The sequence below is a fragment of the Sus scrofa genome, chromosome 12, assembly GCF_000003025.6.
Source record: "Sus scrofa isolate TJ Tabasco breed Duroc chromosome 12, Sscrofa11.1, whole genome shotgun sequence".
Taxonomy (NCBI): domain Eukaryota; kingdom Metazoa; phylum Chordata; class Mammalia; order Artiodactyla; family Suidae; genus Sus; species Sus scrofa.
The window spans coordinates 6087077-6105137 of record NC_010454.4 but is presented as its reverse complement, the minus strand read 5'-3'; the positions used below and the strand labels follow the sequence as shown (position 1 = coordinate 6105137).

At 45.9% G+C, this 18061-nt stretch overlaps 1 protein-coding gene across 3 annotated transcripts in view; it reads left to right on the top strand.

Annotated features, from left to right (window-relative positions):
- The window catches only part of NUP85 (nucleoporin 85), a 31242-nt gene continuing 14346 nt past the window's right edge, over window positions 1166–18061 (top strand). Inside the window, exons 1-7 of one of the 3 annotated variants that reach the window (XM_003131211.6) lie at window positions 1166–1547; window positions 3514–3607; window positions 7338–7500; window positions 10079–10149; window positions 11775–11818; window positions 13314–13383; window positions 16187–16308. In XM_003131211.6, the coding sequence (XP_003131259.1) occupies window positions 1515–1547; window positions 3514–3607; window positions 7338–7500; window positions 10079–10149; window positions 11775–11818; window positions 13314–13383; window positions 16187–16308 (597 nt within the window). In that variant the 5' untranslated portion in view covers window positions 1166–1514. Of the gene's footprint in view, window positions 1830–3513; window positions 3608–7337; window positions 7501–10078; window positions 10150–11774; window positions 11819–13313; window positions 13384–16186; window positions 16309–18061 lie in introns of all 3 variants that reach the window. The other 2 variants (XM_013980753.2, XM_021066654.1) reach the window with 2 other exon arrangements.

Genomic DNA, 18061 nt, shown 5'->3' with positions numbered 1-18061 from the left:
AACCCACAACCTCATGGTTCCTAGTCGGATCTGTTAACCACTGAGTCATGACTGGAACTGCTGCTACTGAATATTTATTTTACATTTGGAAAATACTAAGCCTCTTTTTACCCGCTAAATATGGATGTGAAGAAGTTCCCATGTGGCACAGTGGGTTATGAATCCGGTGTTGGCCGCACCTGTGGCACGGGTTTGATCCCTGGCTGGAGAACTTTCACAAACGTCAGGTGTGGCAAAAAAAGAAAAAGGACATGAATGCATAATTTCTCATAGCCACACTAATAGTGTCAGAAACATCAGTGAAACCCCGAGACATTTAGAAAAAGCAGCAAGACATAGATGGCAGATCAGTTTGGAGTTTGTGCAAAACAACTTTGAATTTCATCCTATGGATGGCTGCCTTCAGAAGGATTTGGATAAAACTGTAATTGCCACAAGATTTTTCATCCTTTCTTTAACAGGGTGTATCTTAAAAGACCAGCTACTGGGTGACTGTTTTCCTAACAGATATCTTATCCCAAGACATCTTATTTCCACCATTCGAATAGGTTGTTCAGAATCAACTCAAGAAGTGCTTCCCCAAGTAAAATACTGAAAATTTGTCTTGTTTTCAGATCGAATTTCTTTCCTAGATAATAAAAAGTGCTACATTTTCAAGCACTGTTTTCGAAGGTTTATCTTCAAATTTCTTATTACCTTCGTTAAAAAACTCGCTTATTTGGGAATTTAGAACCAGTACTATTCCTTGTATGTGTATGTACTTGTATACATGGCATTTACAAAATAACTCTTTTAGGTTACTGGAGCACTTTTGAGGTTTCCCATAACAAGATCTGGGCTCCTCTGAGTGTTTCTTCCTGCTTTTCTTTGGTGAGATAACAAACCAACATTTGTGTTCAATTAAGCTCGGCGGTCTCGATTTCAGCTGTTTCAATTTTGTGCCCACGCCTCTTGAGGATTTTGCTGTGGAAGTGGCGGCGACTGCCTTCGTACACAAGCCGGATGGACCAACTGTGCTCGCCTGCCATGAACACGGCTCAGAGGAGCAACCGCGACGGCGCTAACCCGCAGACCAAGCAGCAGCGGAAAGCCAGGCTCGGGAGAGGCCGTGGGCTCGTGCTCGTCAGAAGCACGCCGAGCGCTGGTCTCAGCCCGCGCATGCGCGGCCGCAGCACCGCCGCTCCCGCGGGCTCCCGGGGTCTTCTCTCCGGCCCGGCTTGGGGTCGTCCACGGCGGCGCCTGATCTGGAGAGAACGGTACTTGGAGGGTAGACTGACCCTGGCGCTATTTTCCCTGTCGTGCTGTCGAGGCCAGGAAGGAGGGACACGTGTATAGTGCTGCACAGGGGTGGTCGCGGCCAAGAGGAAAGGCCCCTGCAGCGCTGGGGGATTGGGCCTGCAGGCAGAGCAGGAGGCGCTCGGAGGGGGTCCTTTCTCGCAGCGGGTTCTGAGCGGGAGGCCCGAGCCGCGAACATTTGCGGCCCTGAGAGATCCAGGCGGCTGTGGTGCGGCGCAATGGAGGAGCTCGATGGGGAGCCGACAGTCACTGTAAGGGCGCCCCCGAAAGTATTGTTTGCCTTCAGCGGTTTCGTCACTGCAGGGTTGTCCACTTCTCGGCCGCCTGCAAGGCGCTCGTCCCCTTCCCTCAGATTAATTGCCACCGTCCGGAAGTCACATCGCGAAGCTGCCCGAGTTTGGGTTGCGGTGGTCGCTGGGTTTCTGCCCCTTTGTATATTCCGAGTACGTGGTCCTGGAGGCCCCGCTCCATGCCTTTAACGAGCAGGTTCGAACTAAGCAGAGGAACTGGAGCCTTTTTGTCTCCCAACCGAAGTAGGTTTCCCATCACAGTGCCCGGTTTCTGCTTCAGCTGGCCCAAGGTTTATTAAACGTATTTATTCTCTCCGGAGACTATTCCTGTTCTTATTGCTGTGTTTGTTTTCCAATTCTGTTTGAACTCTCAAAAGACTATGTCAGATGTGGATGATTTGTGATGTTTTACAAAGAGATTCAGGGCTATTAGACAGGAGTTATTACCGTTCTCCCTTTTTGCTGGGATGCTCTTTTCTCCGTTAGAGTTATATCCTACCCGTTGTTTTTTTTTTTTTTTTTTTTTTTTTCCTCTTCCTATATATAAGCTCCTGCATTCTTTGTCAGAAAAGCCTCACTTGACCTCCCTAACTAGGTCAGATAGTTTTGTACGTTTAAGCTTGTTCTGCATCTCTTAGCTCTTGGTAGCTTGTAAGCCCCACTAAACTGCAATTTGCTTGACCTTGTGTTTTTGCTTTTTAGAAAGTGGAGGTGCCTTCAGCTTTCAGCAAAAAGCTTGCAATGCACTGTCTGACAAAACCACAAAATAGATGTCATTTTAAAGCTAACTGGACAAAAAGAGACAGTTTTCTTTTAAGGGCTGCAGGTGCTTCATATGGAAGTTCTCAACTTCAGGCAAGGGGTCCTATCAGAGCTACAGCTGCTGGTCCAAGCCACAGCTACACCAGATCTGAGCTGCATCTGTGTCTGCAGCCTATACCATAGCTTGAGGCAACGCTGATCTTTAACCCATTGAACAAGGTCAGGGATCAAACCCACATCCTCACGATGTCAGTCGGGTTCATTTTCCTGAGCCACATTGGGAAGGAGACATGAAATCTTAAATAGCAGTTAACATGGTTTGTTGCTCGCTAGAGGGTTAGCTTTATGTATAGATATATATGTGTATGTATATATATAAGTGAAAATTTAAAAAATTTCGTTTTATGACTGCACTTGTGGCATATGGAAGTTCCTGGGCCAGGGGTCGAATCAGAGCTGTACCTGAGGCCCATGCTGTGCCACAGTCACACAACACTGGATCCGAGCTTCATCTGGGACTTGTGCTGCAGCTTGTAGCAATACGGGATCCTTAACCCAACTGAGCGGGACCTCCACAGCAGGAACTCCTCAATTCCTTTTAAGTTTGTTAATTTCCCTTTTTCTCAACTAGAGATCATTAAATCATAATAATTTTTTTTTTCGTCTTTTTGCCATTTCTTGGGCTGCTCCCGATGCATATGGAGGTTCCCAGGCTAGGGGTCGAATTGGAGCTGTAGCCGCCGGCCTATGCCAGAGACACAGCAACGTGGGATCCAAGCCGCATCTGCAACCTACACCACAGCTGACGGCAATGCCAGATCCTTAACCCACTGAGCAAAGCTAGGGATCGAACGCACAACCTCATGGTTCCTAGTGGGATTCGTTAACCACTGAGCCACGACGGGAGCTCCATTAAATCATAATAATTGATTAGGGAGTAGCTTTCCTTTTTATCAACATTTGTGTTGAGATGGCTAGCAAAACTCAGGAGCTCATTTAGGGTCTAACAGAGTGGGCTGATCTCAACCACATTCAGGTGTGTTCATTGGTTATACTTAATAACTCTCATGACCCTTGATTTCTAGGGTTAGATTTACAAGTCAGTTGAAGGCAAAACATTAAGAAAGAATAACAGTTTTTGTTCCTTATTATTTTCTTTTACTAGTTGATTCCAGGAGTGAATTCCCAGAAGAAGCAAATGTGTTTTGACTGGGGTCCAGGGGAGATGCTGGTATGTGAAACCTCTTTCAACAAAAAAGGTATTTAAAAAAAATTTTTTTTTTGTTTTAGATTATCCATTGGGGAACATTTTTTTTTTTCTTCTCTCAGATTTGACTAGCTGAGATACAAAACAGTTGAACTTACTTTATGTCATTTTCATTTTTGAAAATTTTTAGCTGCTTAGGATTTTCATTTACTTATGATACTTGGCACATGTTGAGTCTGGGGAAAAAAAAATTAACAATGGTTTTCCTAAAGAAAGGTTTTTTTTTTGTTTTTGTTTTTTTGGCTTTTTAGGGCCACTCCTGTGGAGATTCCCAGGCTAGGAGTCTAATTGCAGCTACAGCTGCCGGCCTACACCACAGCTCATGAGTGAGGCCAGGGTTCGAACCAAAACCTCATGGTTCCTAGTCTGATTCGTTTCTACTGTGCCATGACAGGAACTTTAAGAAAGGTTTTCTTTATATTTAAGAATTTCAAGCAGAGTTCCCTCATGGGTTAAGGATCTGGTGCTGTCATTGCTTTGACTCTGGTTACAGCTATGGCACAGGTTCGACCCCTGGTCCAGGAACTTCCAAGTGCCTTCTGGCCAAAAAGAAAAACAAAAAGCAAAACTTTAAGCTTTTTTTCTCCTGTCCAGGGCAATTGAATTCTTGTAGCAATCGCCTCATTGTGAACCTTTTCGGGAGTTCCCGTCGTGGCTCAGTGGAGATGAATATGACTGGCATCCATGAGGAGGCCTGTTTGATCCCTGGCTGTGCTCGGATCTGGCGTTGCTGTGAGCTGTGGTGTAGGTCGCAGACACAGCTCGGATCTGGTGTTGATGTGTCTGTGGCGTAGGCCAGCGGCTACAGTTCTTATTTGACCCCTAGCCTGGGAACCTCCATATGCCACGGATGTGGCCCTAAAAAAAAAGAAGAAAGAAAAACATTGCAAATGTCATGGCCTTTACCTATAATATCATTGTGAACTTGATTAAATTCTGTAGGCTGTAAATAACGCAAATGAGCTAGAGAGCAAAATGCCTTTTCCTTGGCTTTGTTTTCTAAGCTCCATCAAGCATCAGATATGGATCTTTTCTTTCCTGTACAGATTACTTCTAGCAAGATAAAGCTGAAATCTTTTTTTTTAAGGGTCACAGGTCTGGCATATGTAAGTTCTCAGGCTATGGGTTGAATTGGAGCTGCACCTGCCAACCTATGCTACAGCCATAGAAACGCCAGTTCTGAGCCCTGTCTGTGACCAGCTGTGCAGCTTGTGGCAAAGCCAGATCCTTAACCCACTGATTGGGGCCAGGGATCAAACCCTCATCCTCTTCAATATTAGTTGGATTCATTTCTGCTGAGCTACACTGGCAACTCCCCAAGCTGAAATCTTTTTTTTGTCTTTTTAGGGCTGCACTCACGGTGTATGGAGGTTCCTAGGCTAGGGGTCCAATTGTAGCTGTGGCTGCTGGCCTACACCACAGCCACAGCAATGCCAGATCTGAGCAGCATCTGTAGCCTACACTATAGCTCATGGCAAAGCCAGATCCCCAACCCACTGAGAGAGGCCAGGGATTGAACCCGCCACCTCATGGTTACTAGTTGAGTTCTTTATCCACTGAGCCATGACGGGAACTCCCCAAGCTGAAATCTTGATACTTGATTTTGCTTTCTTTTTTTCAAGAGAGAAATCTCAGAAAATGTTGAAGAGGTGTTTTTTTTTTTTTTTTTTTTTTTATTGCAAATCTTTGGCGTGTTCTTTATCCAAATGTGGAGGTTTTCCTCTTTTACAAGGAGTGCATTGAGCTAATGAAGGTCATATAATTTTGTCAAATTACATGGTATTCAACTCATATAATTTTTTTTCTTTTTAGGGCACACCCATGGCATATGGAAGTTCCCAGGCTAGGGGTCAGATTGGAGCTGCAGCTGCTTGTCTATATACCACAGCCACAGCAATATCAGATCCACGCTGAATCTGAGACCTATGTGCAGCTCCAAGGAATGCCAGATCCTTAATCCACTGAGTGAATCCAAGAATCAAACCCGCATCCTCATGGGTATCAGTCAGGTTTGTTACCACTGAGCCACAGAGGGAACTCCACTAGTTGGGTTCTTAACTGGCTGAGCCACAACGGGAACTCCTCATATAATTTTTTTTTTTGTCTTTTTTTTGTCTCTTTGCCTTTTCTAGGGCCGCTTCCTGCGGCATATGGAGGTTCCCAGGCTAGGGGTCTAATCGGAGCTGTAGCCACCAGCCTACACCAGAGCCACAGCAACGCAGGATCTGAGCCCTGTCTGCAGCCTATACCACAGCTTATGGCAACGCCGGATCGTTAACCCACTGAGCAAGGCCAGGGATCGAACCCGCAACCTAATGCTTCCTAGTCGGATTCGTTAACGACTGTGCGATGGGAGCTCTTCATACAATTTTTAAGCAATGTAATTTTTCTGGATGTTATAGTTAAAAATTTTCCCCAATGTTGCTAAATATTTATGGGCCGTGTTGGTATCGAAAATCTCTTTTGGCAGAGCAGAGTTACAGAAGTTAATCAGAAGAGAGACTTCTGTGACTGTGACTGTGGCTGGCTGGCTGCTTTTCCTGCTTAATCAGAAAGCTTATTGGTGTTTTTAGTTTGTCCTTGATTCTTGGAAACTCAAAGGTTTTTTTTTTTTATTTGTTGGTTTGTTTATATCTATTGAAATCATGACAAGCCATGGAACTCCTTTTTTTTTCAAATTTTTTGTCTGCCCTGGGGCATAATAGAGTTCCTGGGCTAGGGATCATCAGATTAGAGCCACGGCTGTGGCAACACCGAATCCTTTAACCCACTGTGCCAGGCTGCTGCAGAGATGTTGCCAATTCTGTTGCACCACGGTGGGAACTCTTAAGCCATTGAACATTATCACAGCTTATGGGGAAGCTGTTACATAAGGAATCTCCATGAGTTGGTAGTTTATTTATTTTTATTTTTTATTTCTTTTAGGGCCACATGTGTGGCATATGGATGTTCCCAGGCTAGGGGTTGAATTGGAGGTGCAGCTGCTGGCCTACGCCTCGGCCACCCCAGATCTGAGCTGTGTCTGCTACCTAACACCACAGCTCAAGGCAATGCTGGATCCTTAATCCGCTGAGGAAGGCGAGGAATCAAACCCTCATCCTCATGGATACTAGTTGGGATTGTTACCGCTGAGCCATGACAAAAATTCCTATTGAGTTTTACTTAAGTGATTTTGCTTTTTTTCCCCTCGTGTACTTCAAGTGATGGAGGTGAAAATAGTTACAAAATATGCTAGTAAGAAAAAACATGCTAGGAAGCTGAGGGATAAAGTCTGAGGGTAAACATTTGTGTTAATTCATAAGCATATAGGGAGTTCCTGTCTTGGCTCAGTGGAAATGAATCTGACTAGTATCCGTGAGGACACAGATTCCAGCCCTGGCCTCGCTCAGTGGGTTAAGGATCCGGTGTTGCCGTAAGCTGTGGTGTAGGTTGCAGACAGGGCTCGGATCCCATGTTGCTGTGGCTGTGGTGTAGGCCAGCAACTCTGGCTCTGATTTGACCCCTAGCTTGGGAACCACCTAATCTTCAGATATGCTGTGGTTTTGGCCCTAAAAAGAAAAATTCATGTGCATGTAAATGATAAATGGTAGTTCATATCATTTTTAATGAAATTAGCAAAGAACTGGAAGCTTTTGTCTTTAGATATGCCGTTAAAATTTTTAGAGTGAGTTTTTTTATGGGGATGGTGGTGATGTCAAATGCTTTTTTCTGTTTTATTTCAGAAAAATCAGAGATGGTGCCTGGTTGCCCCTATATCCATATTATCCGGAAAGATATAGATGTTTATTGTAAAATCCTAAGAAAACTCTTCAACGAGTCCCATGGAATCTTTGTGGGCCTTCAGAGAATTGAAGAAGAGTTTACTGGAAAATCCAGAAAAGCTCAGTAAGTAGGCTGCTTATATGTGCTGGAGCCTACAACTAGATTATGAAAAACCAAATGAAACATATCCTTGTCCTTTTAAATGATAGATGGATCACCTGGAGCAATAAGGCACCTCTGGTTCTATTTTGTGGTCTCTGTACTGGGCAGTGTAAGTGTCAGGGATGGAAATGTCTAACAGAAAATGTGCAAACGGCTGCTGATAGAGTTGTTGGCTGCTTGATAATGCTTTCTTTGTGTATATTTCTGTTTTATTCTGCGAAGAATGAAATTTAGGCCAAATAAGCACTTGAGAGTCATTGCATGGGTTCCCATTATTGGGAGTTTAGTTTTGTCTTTAAAGAATTAGTCTCAGTTCCTACTGTGGTGAAACGGGATTGGCCACGTCTTGAGAGTGCTGGGACACAGGTTTGGTCCCCAGCCCGGCACAGTGGGTTAAGGAGCTGGTGTTGCTGCAGCCTGGGTTGCAACTTCAACAACAAAAAAAGAATTATTCTCAAGGCCTTTTTTTTTCTTTTTGTAAGAGACCACAAAACTTGTACTATTTATAGACTAGAATTGTTCAAAGTGTGGTTTATGAGTTAGCTGCATCTGTCTCAGGTGCTTGTTCAGGACCTACTTTATTATTATTATTATTATTGTTATTTTTTTTTTTTTTTTTGTCTTTTTAGGGCTGCACCCTCGGCATATGGAGGTTCCCAGGCTAGGAGTCTAATTGGAGCTGTAGCCGCCGGCCTACACCACAGCCTCAGCAATGCCAGATCCAAGCCGCGTTTGGGACCTACACCACAGCTCACGGCAACGCCACGACGGGAACTCCAGGCCCTACTTTATATCACCAAAGTCTATGGGTGGATCCCAAAATCTCTAGGTAAGTCTTAAGCACAGCGGAGTTTGAGAAGCCCTGTTAGATTTTTCTTCGTGTCCATTCATATGGACAATGTTGGTATTTCTACTGAAGAAACCAGTTTTTTCCCTCCTGTGTTTCATTCACAACACTTTTTTTTTTTCTTTTTTTTTTTAAGGGCTGAACCCGAGGCATATGGAGGTTCCCAGGCTAGGGGTCAAATCAGAGCTGTGGCTGCTCGCCTACACCACAGCCACAGCAACGCCAGATATGAGCTGTGTCTGCGACCTATACCACCGCTCACAGATCCTTAATCCACTGAGCGAGGCCAGGGATCAAATTCTCATTCTCACAGACATCGGGTTCTTAACCTGCTGAGCCACAATTAGAACTCCTGCCTTTTGACACCTGTGACTTCCGCCTCACGCACACTGACCAGGGCGACTTCCACAATGATTCATGTGTAAATGTCCTAATTTGAAGCATTAACGCTGGATGCTTAACCCATGGAGCAAGGCCAGGGATCAAACCTGTGTACTCAAGGATGTTAGATTCGTTTGTGCTGAGCCACGATGGGAACTCCTGAACTAATTTAATTTTTTTTGTTTATTTTATTTTTTTGTTGTCTTTTTAGGGCTGCATCTGTGGCACATGGAGGTTCCCAGGCTAGGGGTCTAATCAGAGCTGCAGCTGCCGGCCTATGCCAGAGCCACAGCAACTTGGGATCCGAGCTGTGTCTGCGACCTACACCACAGCTCATAGCAATGCTTAACCTTAACCCATTGAGCAAGGCCAGGGATCGAACCTGCAACCTCATGGTTCCTACTTGGATTCGTTAACCACTGAGCCATGATGGGAACTCCACTAATTTTAAACTTATAGAAAAGTTACAAAAATGATAGGTTCTGTACAGCTCTCACTTGATCTCTCTAGTGTAGTATCTTACATAACCACATTACTGATATTTATTTAATTATTTATTTGCTTTTTAGGGCCGAATCTTCGGCATGTGGAAGTTCCCAGGCTAGGGGTCGAATCGCAGCTATAGCTGCCATCCTGCACCACAACCACAGCCACAACCACGCAGGATCCGAGCTGCGTCTGTGACCTATACCACCACTCTCAGCACCGCCAGATCCTTAACCCGCTGAGCGAGGCCTGTGATCGAACCTGTGTTCTCATGGTTACTAGTTGGGTTCTTTCCCACTGAGCCATGATGGCAACTCCTGTCTGGTGTTTTCTCATGATGGGACAAGAAAAATTACACCTTTTTAGTAAGACTACCCCAGAAGTGTTATGATTCGTTCTCAGTACATTGTATCCCAAGGTTCATGATGCCAGTGTTTGTTACATTAATGTCGACCTTGATTACTTGTTAAATGTGGTTTCTACTGGGTTTCTCTATTGCGAAGTTACCATCTTTCCTTTTGTAACTAATAAGTATTTCAACCACTAATTTTTGAGTCCATCAGTGGGTCTCATTTGCAACACTTAATATCATTATGGACTCCTGGGTATTTATTTTGGTCCATGATATTTAGTTACATCTTATTTTATTGGGTTGCCCAAGTTTGCTTTGACCATTAGGAGCTCCTTCAGGTTGGCTCCTGTCTTTCAGCAAGCTGTTACCCTTTTTATTTTTTGGATACGTTCTATCATCGCAAGGTGTCCCTTACTTTTCTATCACCACAGAATGTTCCAGGTTCATCTTGTATGTCATTTCATTTTTTGTAGATTGGTTCGAGTGAGTAAAAACTACCGATCAGTCATAAGAGCGTGCATGGAGGAAATGCACCAGCTTGCAAGTAAGGATTTTGTGTGTATGTGTAATAGTAGTTGACGTATCTGACTTTAAATAGTACAAGATAAAATCTGATTGACATTCCAGTTCAAAACTCTTACGTTCCCATCTTATGTAATCCTTAATTTTTTGACAATTGTTTTAATTATGCTTTTCAAATTAGAACATACTGAGTTGACAAATACGAGGCCAAAGGGCCAGAATAAAGATCTTCGACAGGAGTTCCCGCCATGGCTCAGTGGTAACGAATCCGCTTAGTATCCATGAGGATGCCGGTTCGATCCCTGGCCTCGCTCAGTGGATTAAGGATCCAGCATTGCCGTGAACTGTGGTGTAGGTCACAGATACAGCCCAGATCTGGTGTAGCTGTGGCTGTGGTGTAGGCTGGCAGCTGCAACTGCGATTCAGCCCCTAGGCTGGGAACTTCCATTATGCTGCTGGTTCAGCCCTTTTAAAAAGCCAAAAAAAAAAAAAAAAAATCTTTGACAGTCACATTCCCAGGTCTTTGGTAGTGGTTTTTTAAACCATGAGAGCCCTGGAGTTCGCATCGTGGCTCAGCGGAAATGTCTTTTTGCCTTTTTTAGGGCCACTCTCTTGGCACATGGAGGTTCCCAGGCTAGGGGTTGAATAGGAGCTATAGCTGCTGGCCTACGCCACAGCCACAGCCACAGCCACTTGGGATCCGAGCCGCGTCTGCGACCCACACCACAGCTCAACGGCAACACCAGATCCTTAACCCACTGAGCAAGGGCAGGGATCGAACCGTAACCTCATGATTCCTAGTTGGATTCGTTAACCACTGTGCCACAATGGGAACTGCAAGTGGCTCAGCGGAAATGAATCTGACTAGCATCCATGAGGACGTGGGTTTGATCCCTGGCCTCTCTCAGTGGGTTAAAGACCTGGTGTTGCTGTGAGCTGTGGTGTAGGTGGCAGACGTGGCTTGGCTTTGGCGTTGCTGTGGCTGTGGTGTAGGCTGGCAGCTACGGCTCTGATTCAGCCCCTAGACTTGGAACTTCCATATGCCATGAGTGCGGTTCTAAAAAAGCAAAACGAAAACAAAAACAACCCACAAAAAACCATGAAAGCCTGGATGCTGGGTACTCTTATATAACACGGTGGTCTCTGTGTTTGCTATTTTGTAGCTGAAAGAGCCACTTGTAATTTAAGGGCCTCAGTTTGAGGTCCCTGATCTACAACAAAGATTTGTGAAGCATTTTTTAAAAATCTGTGAAAGTTGGGAGTCATTAGAAGGTACGAGCTGCCGTACCTTTATATGAAGCTGTAACAGTAAGACTAAGATCCCAGTGCTAATTTAAAATGTTTTGTGTTGAGAATTCCCCTTGTGGCTCATTGGGAATGAATCCAACTAGGAACCATGAGATTGCAGGTTCGACCCCTGGCCTCGCTCAGTGGGTTAAGGATCCAGTGTTGCTGTGAGCTGTGGTGTAGGTCACAGATGCTGCTCGGATCTGACATTGCTATGGCTGTGGCGTAGGCCAGCAGTTGTAGCTCCGATTAGACCCCTAGCCTGGGAACCTCCATATGCTGTGAGTATGGCCCTAAAAAGGAAAAAATAAAATAAAATAAATTAAAAATAATAAAAAATAATGTTTTGTGTTTTATTAGTTGCTGCTAAAGATCCAGCCAGTGGCGGCCAGTTTAGCAGCCAGGTAAGGGGGATGCGGCCACTTTTGCGGTATTGGTACCGTCCTGTCCTTCTCTGTTTCAGCATCTACATGGATTGGCTTTGCAGTCACCAATTTTGCAGAAATCTCTTTTTTTCCCACTAGACAGGCAACTCCTTGGGGTGGTTAGAATCATCTTGAATTTCCTGGCGCCCCCTTCCAAGTCTGGTACTTTGGAACACGAGAGTGTCCTGGTGAATATTTCTATGAGTTTTCAGTTCTTAGGGGAACTATGAATCCGAACCACATTGTGTCACCCAGACTAGTGAGCTGAGCTTTTGGAATCACTGGTTAGTCTTCTAAACTTTATTTAAGTGATGGACCTAGTGTTTTTACTGAGCTCCTAGGTTATTATGCCTTTTTTTTTTTTTTTTTTTTTTTTTGCTGTGCTTGTGGCATGCAGAAGCTCTAGGACCAGGGATCGAACCAGTGCCACAGCAGTGACCAAAGCCACAGTAACGACAGTGCCCAGATCCTTAAACTACTTTGTCATCAGGGAACTCCTGGGTTTGCCCTTTTTTTTCCCCCTCCATTTTTCCTTATTTGCTTTTCATGGCCATACCCGTGGCATATGGAAGTTCCCAGGCTAGAGATTGAATTGGAGCTGCAGCTGCTGGCCTACACCACAGGCATAGCAACTTGGGATCTGAGCTGCATCTGTGACCTACACCACAGCTCATAGCAACGCCACATCCTTAACCCACCGAGTGGGGCCAGGGATCGAACCTGCATCCTCATGGATACTAGTCAAGTTCTTAACCTCCTGAGCCACAATGGGAACTCCTGGGTTTGCCTTTTAATATCCTAAATGTCAGTCCTGTAAATACCAACTTTACAATTTTTGCTGTATCTACATGTTATACATCATTTATTGAATATTTTCCTAAAAAATCATCTTTCCCTTGTTACTCAGAGCTTCGTCCTAAACCATAATATTCATTAAGATCATGGGTGTGATGAGCTAGTTATATTTTTCTACTGCACGTTGAATTAAAACTATAGCCATTAAAATAAAAATTATTAGTCTGGGGAGTTCCCGTCGTGGCTCTGTGGAAACGAATCTGACTAGCATCCTTGAGGATGTGGTTCGATCCCTGGCCTCACTCAGTGGGTTAAGGATCCGGCATTGCCGCGAGCTGTGGTGTAGGTCACAGACATGGCTTGGATCCCGAGTTGCTGTGGCTGTGGTATAGGCTGGCTGCTACAGCTCGGATTCAATCCCTAGCCTGAGAGCTTCCATGTGCCGTGAGTGCTGCCCTAAAAATCTGAAAAAAAAAAAAAAAAAAAGAAAAAAAGCCCATGTCCCACCCCTCAATTCCTCCCTGGCTGCCCTGTGGGAAGCCCTGCCACGGACCGCGCTGTAGCCAGTGAGTTAATGAATGACCGTCATGTGTTTCAAGCGCTGCTTTGTTCCTTTGCTCTAAGGAAAAGAACCTCAGGAATGTTTTCAGTCAAAATCTTGTCTCCACTTTTCCCTTAGATCTCCATTTTGTCAGCCATGGAGCTCATTTGGAACCTTTGTGAGATTCTTTTTATTGAAGTGGCCCCAGGTAAGCCCAGAATCATCCTGTCATGACGTCAGGGCTGTCCCCCTGCTCCTCCCTGTGTGGTGATGAATGGTCTGTGGCCTAGAATGCTCTCCCTCCCCGCCCCAGCTGCGCCTTTGCCATGTGGGTCGGGGATTGAACTCACGCCACAGCAGCGACCCAAGTCACAGCAGTGACCCAAGTCACAGCAGTGACCCAAGTCACAGCAGTGGCAATTTTGGATCCTTAACCTGCACCACCACGGAAGCTCCTAAAATACTTTTTTTCATCAACAAACCACTAGAAAAGATATTACAGAGAAGCCTGCCGTTCTGTCAGAAACTGCAAGAAGGACTGGAATGTCCTCTGAAAACCTGAAATGTTAGGCAGGTGACCCCTGACAAATACCAAGAACACCTGTCAAACCAGCATGTCGAAGGGTGGTCCGTGTTTCTGTCACGGTTGGTCACACTTAAGGAAGTGTCAGGAGAAGGGGGGGAAAGCGTGGCTCTGGTTCTTTCTGGCCTCCAAAGAGACCAGCCCTGCCAGTGCTTTGGTCTCAGACGTCTCGTCTCCAGAAACGTGAGCCAGCACACTTCTCTTGTGTGAAATCTTTAAAGGAAAAGGGCTCTAGGGATACGAGGAGGGATTACGTGGGGGAGGCAAAGGCACTTTGAGAATTCTTTTTATTTATTTATTTTTGTATTTTTGTATTTTGAGGGCCGCTCCCTTGGCACATGGAGGTTCTCAGGCTAGGGGTCGAATTGGAGCTGTAGCCACCAGCCTACGCCAGAGCCATAGCAACACAGGATCCGAATCACGTCTGTGGCCTACACCACAGCTCACGGCAACGCCGGATCCTTAACTCACTGAGCAAGGCCAGGAATCGAACCCGCAACCTCATGGTTCCTAGTCAGATTCGTTAACCACTGAGCCACGAGGGGAACTCTGAGAATTCTCTTGTTAGGAGTTCCTCTTGTGGCACAGTGAAAAGGAATCTGACTAGGATCCAGGAGGTTGTGGGTTTGATCCCTGGCCTCTCTCAGTGGGTTAAGGATCCGGCGTTGCCAGGAGCTATGGTGTGGGTCACAGATGCAGCTCGTATCTGGCATTGCTGTGGCCGTGGTGTAGGACGGCGGCTACAGCTCCAATTTGACCCCTAGCCTGGGAACCTCCACATGCCACGGGTACGGCCTTAAAAATACAAAAAACCTGGAGAGAATGTTTTGTTAGAGGTTGGGTCGGGGTAGCCCTTCAAGTTCACTGTGATCCGAATTAAATTGTGGTCCGTTCTGTATCCTGGCTTGAATAGGCTCTTTGTGGAGGTACTAGGCTTTTTTCTTTTTTTTTTTAAGGGCCACACCCCAAGGCATATGGAACTTCCCAGGCTAGGGTTGAATCAGAGCTATAGCCACAGCCATGCTGGATCCCTGACATACTGATCGAGGCCAGGGATCGAACCTGCATTCTCATGGATACTAATCGGATTTGTTTCCACTGTGCCACAATGGGAACGCCCTTTGTTTTTAGTTCTTGTGTGTGTGTGTGTGTGTGTTTTGTCTTTTTTAGGCCCGTACCCTCGGCATATGGAGGTTTCCAGGCTAGGGGTTGAATTGGAGCTACAGTTGCTGGCCTACACCACAGCCATAGCAATGCCGGATCCGAGCTGTGTCTATGGCCTACACCACAGCTTACAGCAATGTTGGATCCTCAACCCACTGATTAAGGCCAGAGATTGAACTGGCAACCTTATGGTTCCTAATCGGATTCATTTCCGCTGCAGCACAACGGGAACTCCTTTTTTTTTAAAATTCTTTTAATGGTTTTATGTTTGCTGTTATCTTTAATGTGTATTCATAGTCTGTGTAGGACTTCTCTTGTGGCTCACTGGGTTAATTTAAGGATCTGGTGTTATCACTGCAGCAGTTTGAGTCGCTGCTGTGGTGTAGGTTTGATCTCTAGCCAGGGACCTTCTGCAGGCCAAGGGTGCAACCCCCACCCCCACCGCCCCCTGCCCCCAAAGTCTCTGCAGTTGTCGCTTTTTATGCTTTTGCTAAAGTACTGAGCAATTTGAAATTAAGATTACTTGTCTGCCTCTTCCACTATATTTTGAGGGCTATCACCATGTTTCAGTCTTTTTTTTTCGTCTTGCCTTTGGCATATGGAAGTTTCTGGGCCAGGGATCAAACCCCCACCACAGTGTTGACCCAGGCCATTGCAGTAACAACGCCAAGTCCCTAACCTGCTGTGCCACAAGAGAACTCTAGGTTTTTATCTTTGTTGTATACCTGGCACCTGGGCAGTACTAGTCCCTGTATGGCCATGACTTACACAGCCTGTAAGTATTGCGTAGTTAGGAAGAATCTGGGGGTGTGATGTCTGGGTCTCCTGTTCAGCACTTTCCAGGATTCAGTGAAAGGTGGAGTTGCCTGGCACAGAGGAAGCATTCCATGAAAGTCCACTTGCTAGCTCGGCCCTGTATTCAGGACCGTGTGTGGGAGTTCCCATTGTGGTGCTGAGGAAATGAATCCGATGGGTGTCCATGAGGGTGGGGGTTCCGTCCCTGGCTTCTCTCAGTGGGTTAAGGATCCAGCGTTGCTGTGGCTGTGGTGTATAGGGTGGCAGCTGCAGCTCCGATTCAGCCCCTATGCTGGGAACCTCCATATTCCTTGGGTGTGGCCCTTACAAAAACAAAAAAAAAGGACCACGTGTGCTCTCTTAAGAGGGATAAACCACTTGCTACATACTCAGCTCGTCTGCCTGCATTCTTTGCTTTGGGGGAAAGGGGAATTTACTGCTTTTGTTGTGATGAGAATTTTCCTCCCAGCCGGCCCCCTCCTCCTTCACCTCCTTGACTGGGTCCGATTGCACGTGTGTGAGGTGGACAGTTTGTCGGCAGATGTTCTGGGCAGTGAGAATCCAAGCAAACACCAGGACTTCTGGAAGCTGGTAAGAACCTCAGGCAGCGCAGGCCTCCTTGCCTTCCACCCCCTCATTGTCTTCTGGGCCCACAGACAGGCCCGAGGGTGTGCGCTGGCTCTTTGAGTCTGTGATTATGCAGTCCTGCCTCGATCTTTCCTTCCCTGCTCCACGGGGGAGCCTAGGACCAAGTTATCATCTGAGGAAAGCAGCGCTCTGTACTTTGCAGTGAGAAGGGAATTTGTATTTCTTTGTGGATCTAGGATGAAAAGACTTGGAGATGCTACAGAACCACTTGATGAGTGCTAGGCAGGGAATTGGCAAGAGTAAGTGAGCAGGGGGCGATTTCAGGTGATAGAAATGTTTACAAAACTGATTGTGGTCATGGTGCACCCTCTGTAAACATACTTCAGCTCACTGAATTACACAGGTAGGTGAGTATTTGTAGTGTGTAAATTATCACTCAGTAAAGCTATTAAAAACAGAGATTGGGAGTTCCCGTTGTGGCTCAGGGGGTTAAAAACCTGACTAGTATCCATGAGGATGTGGGTTTGATCCCTGGCCTTGCTCAGTGGGTTAGGGATCTGGTGTTGCTGTGAGCTGTGGTGTAGATCTCAGATGTGGCCCCAATTAGACCCCTAGTCTGGGAACCTCCAGATGCCGTGGGTGCGCCACCCGCCCTCAAAAAAAAAAAACATGAGAGTGTATGAACTAGTTGATGGACACCGTTGGAGCTCTTGTTTTACTCCTGAGTCAGATGGTGTGGGGGCACATTGGAGAGTCGAAAAAGGAGTTCCGTGATCTGATCTAGGTTTTCAAAGGCTCTTCTGGCTACACTGCTGAGAACAGAGCAAAGGTGGAGCAGAGACCGGTCTGGAGGCTGTGGAACTAAGCCAGGCAGAGGCGGTGGTGACGGGGACAAGAGTAGGAGCTGAGCGGTGGAGATGGTGAGAAGTGGCCGAGTCTGCATGAGGCTTAAAGATAGAGTTGAGGAGCTCTCTTGTGACTCAGCGGGTTAAGGATCTGGTGTTGTTGCTGCTGTGGCGAGGTTCAATCCCTGGCCCTGGAACTGCCACGTGCTGCGGGTGTCGACATAAAAAAAAATGGAGTTGATATTTATTGATGGATTGGATGTGTGAGAAATAGAAGAATGTAGGTTGGTGAGTTGAGGTATCACGTATTTGCTTTGAGGCATGTTCAGCAAGATGCCTGTGAGATCCAGGTGGAGGCATTGACTGGGCAGTAGGAGACACATATCTGGAATTCAGAAGAGGCTGTCTAGGCTAGAGAGAGAAGATGGGATGTGTCGGCATATATATTCTTGGCTTTGAGGTGATGGCGGGGGAGGGGGGCACTGAGCAGGGCCAGGGATTGAACCCTTGTTCTCATGGATACTAGTTGGGTTTGTTCCTACTGAGCCTCCAGTATTCCTGGTTTTTTGAGCTGACTTGTAGTAAGAAATTTTACTGTGCGTGTTTTACGTATATATTTTTTACAATTTATGTGTAATGTTGATTCTGTAGATAGTTATGGTCTGTAGAATCTCCTGGAACCCCAAGTTTTTGATTATTCAACCATTGCTCCTTGTTAGGAAATTATAGGTTTCCTTCGAGCCTCTGGTCACAACGTTTTTGTCAGCTGGTCGGTTTATAATCTTCTTTTACGTATGTTTCTGTTTCGAAACACCTTATTTAATATATGTTGTTGGAGTTCCCATCATGGCGCAGTGGTTAACGAATCCGACTCGGAACCATGAGGTGGCAGGTTCGATTCCTGGCCTTGC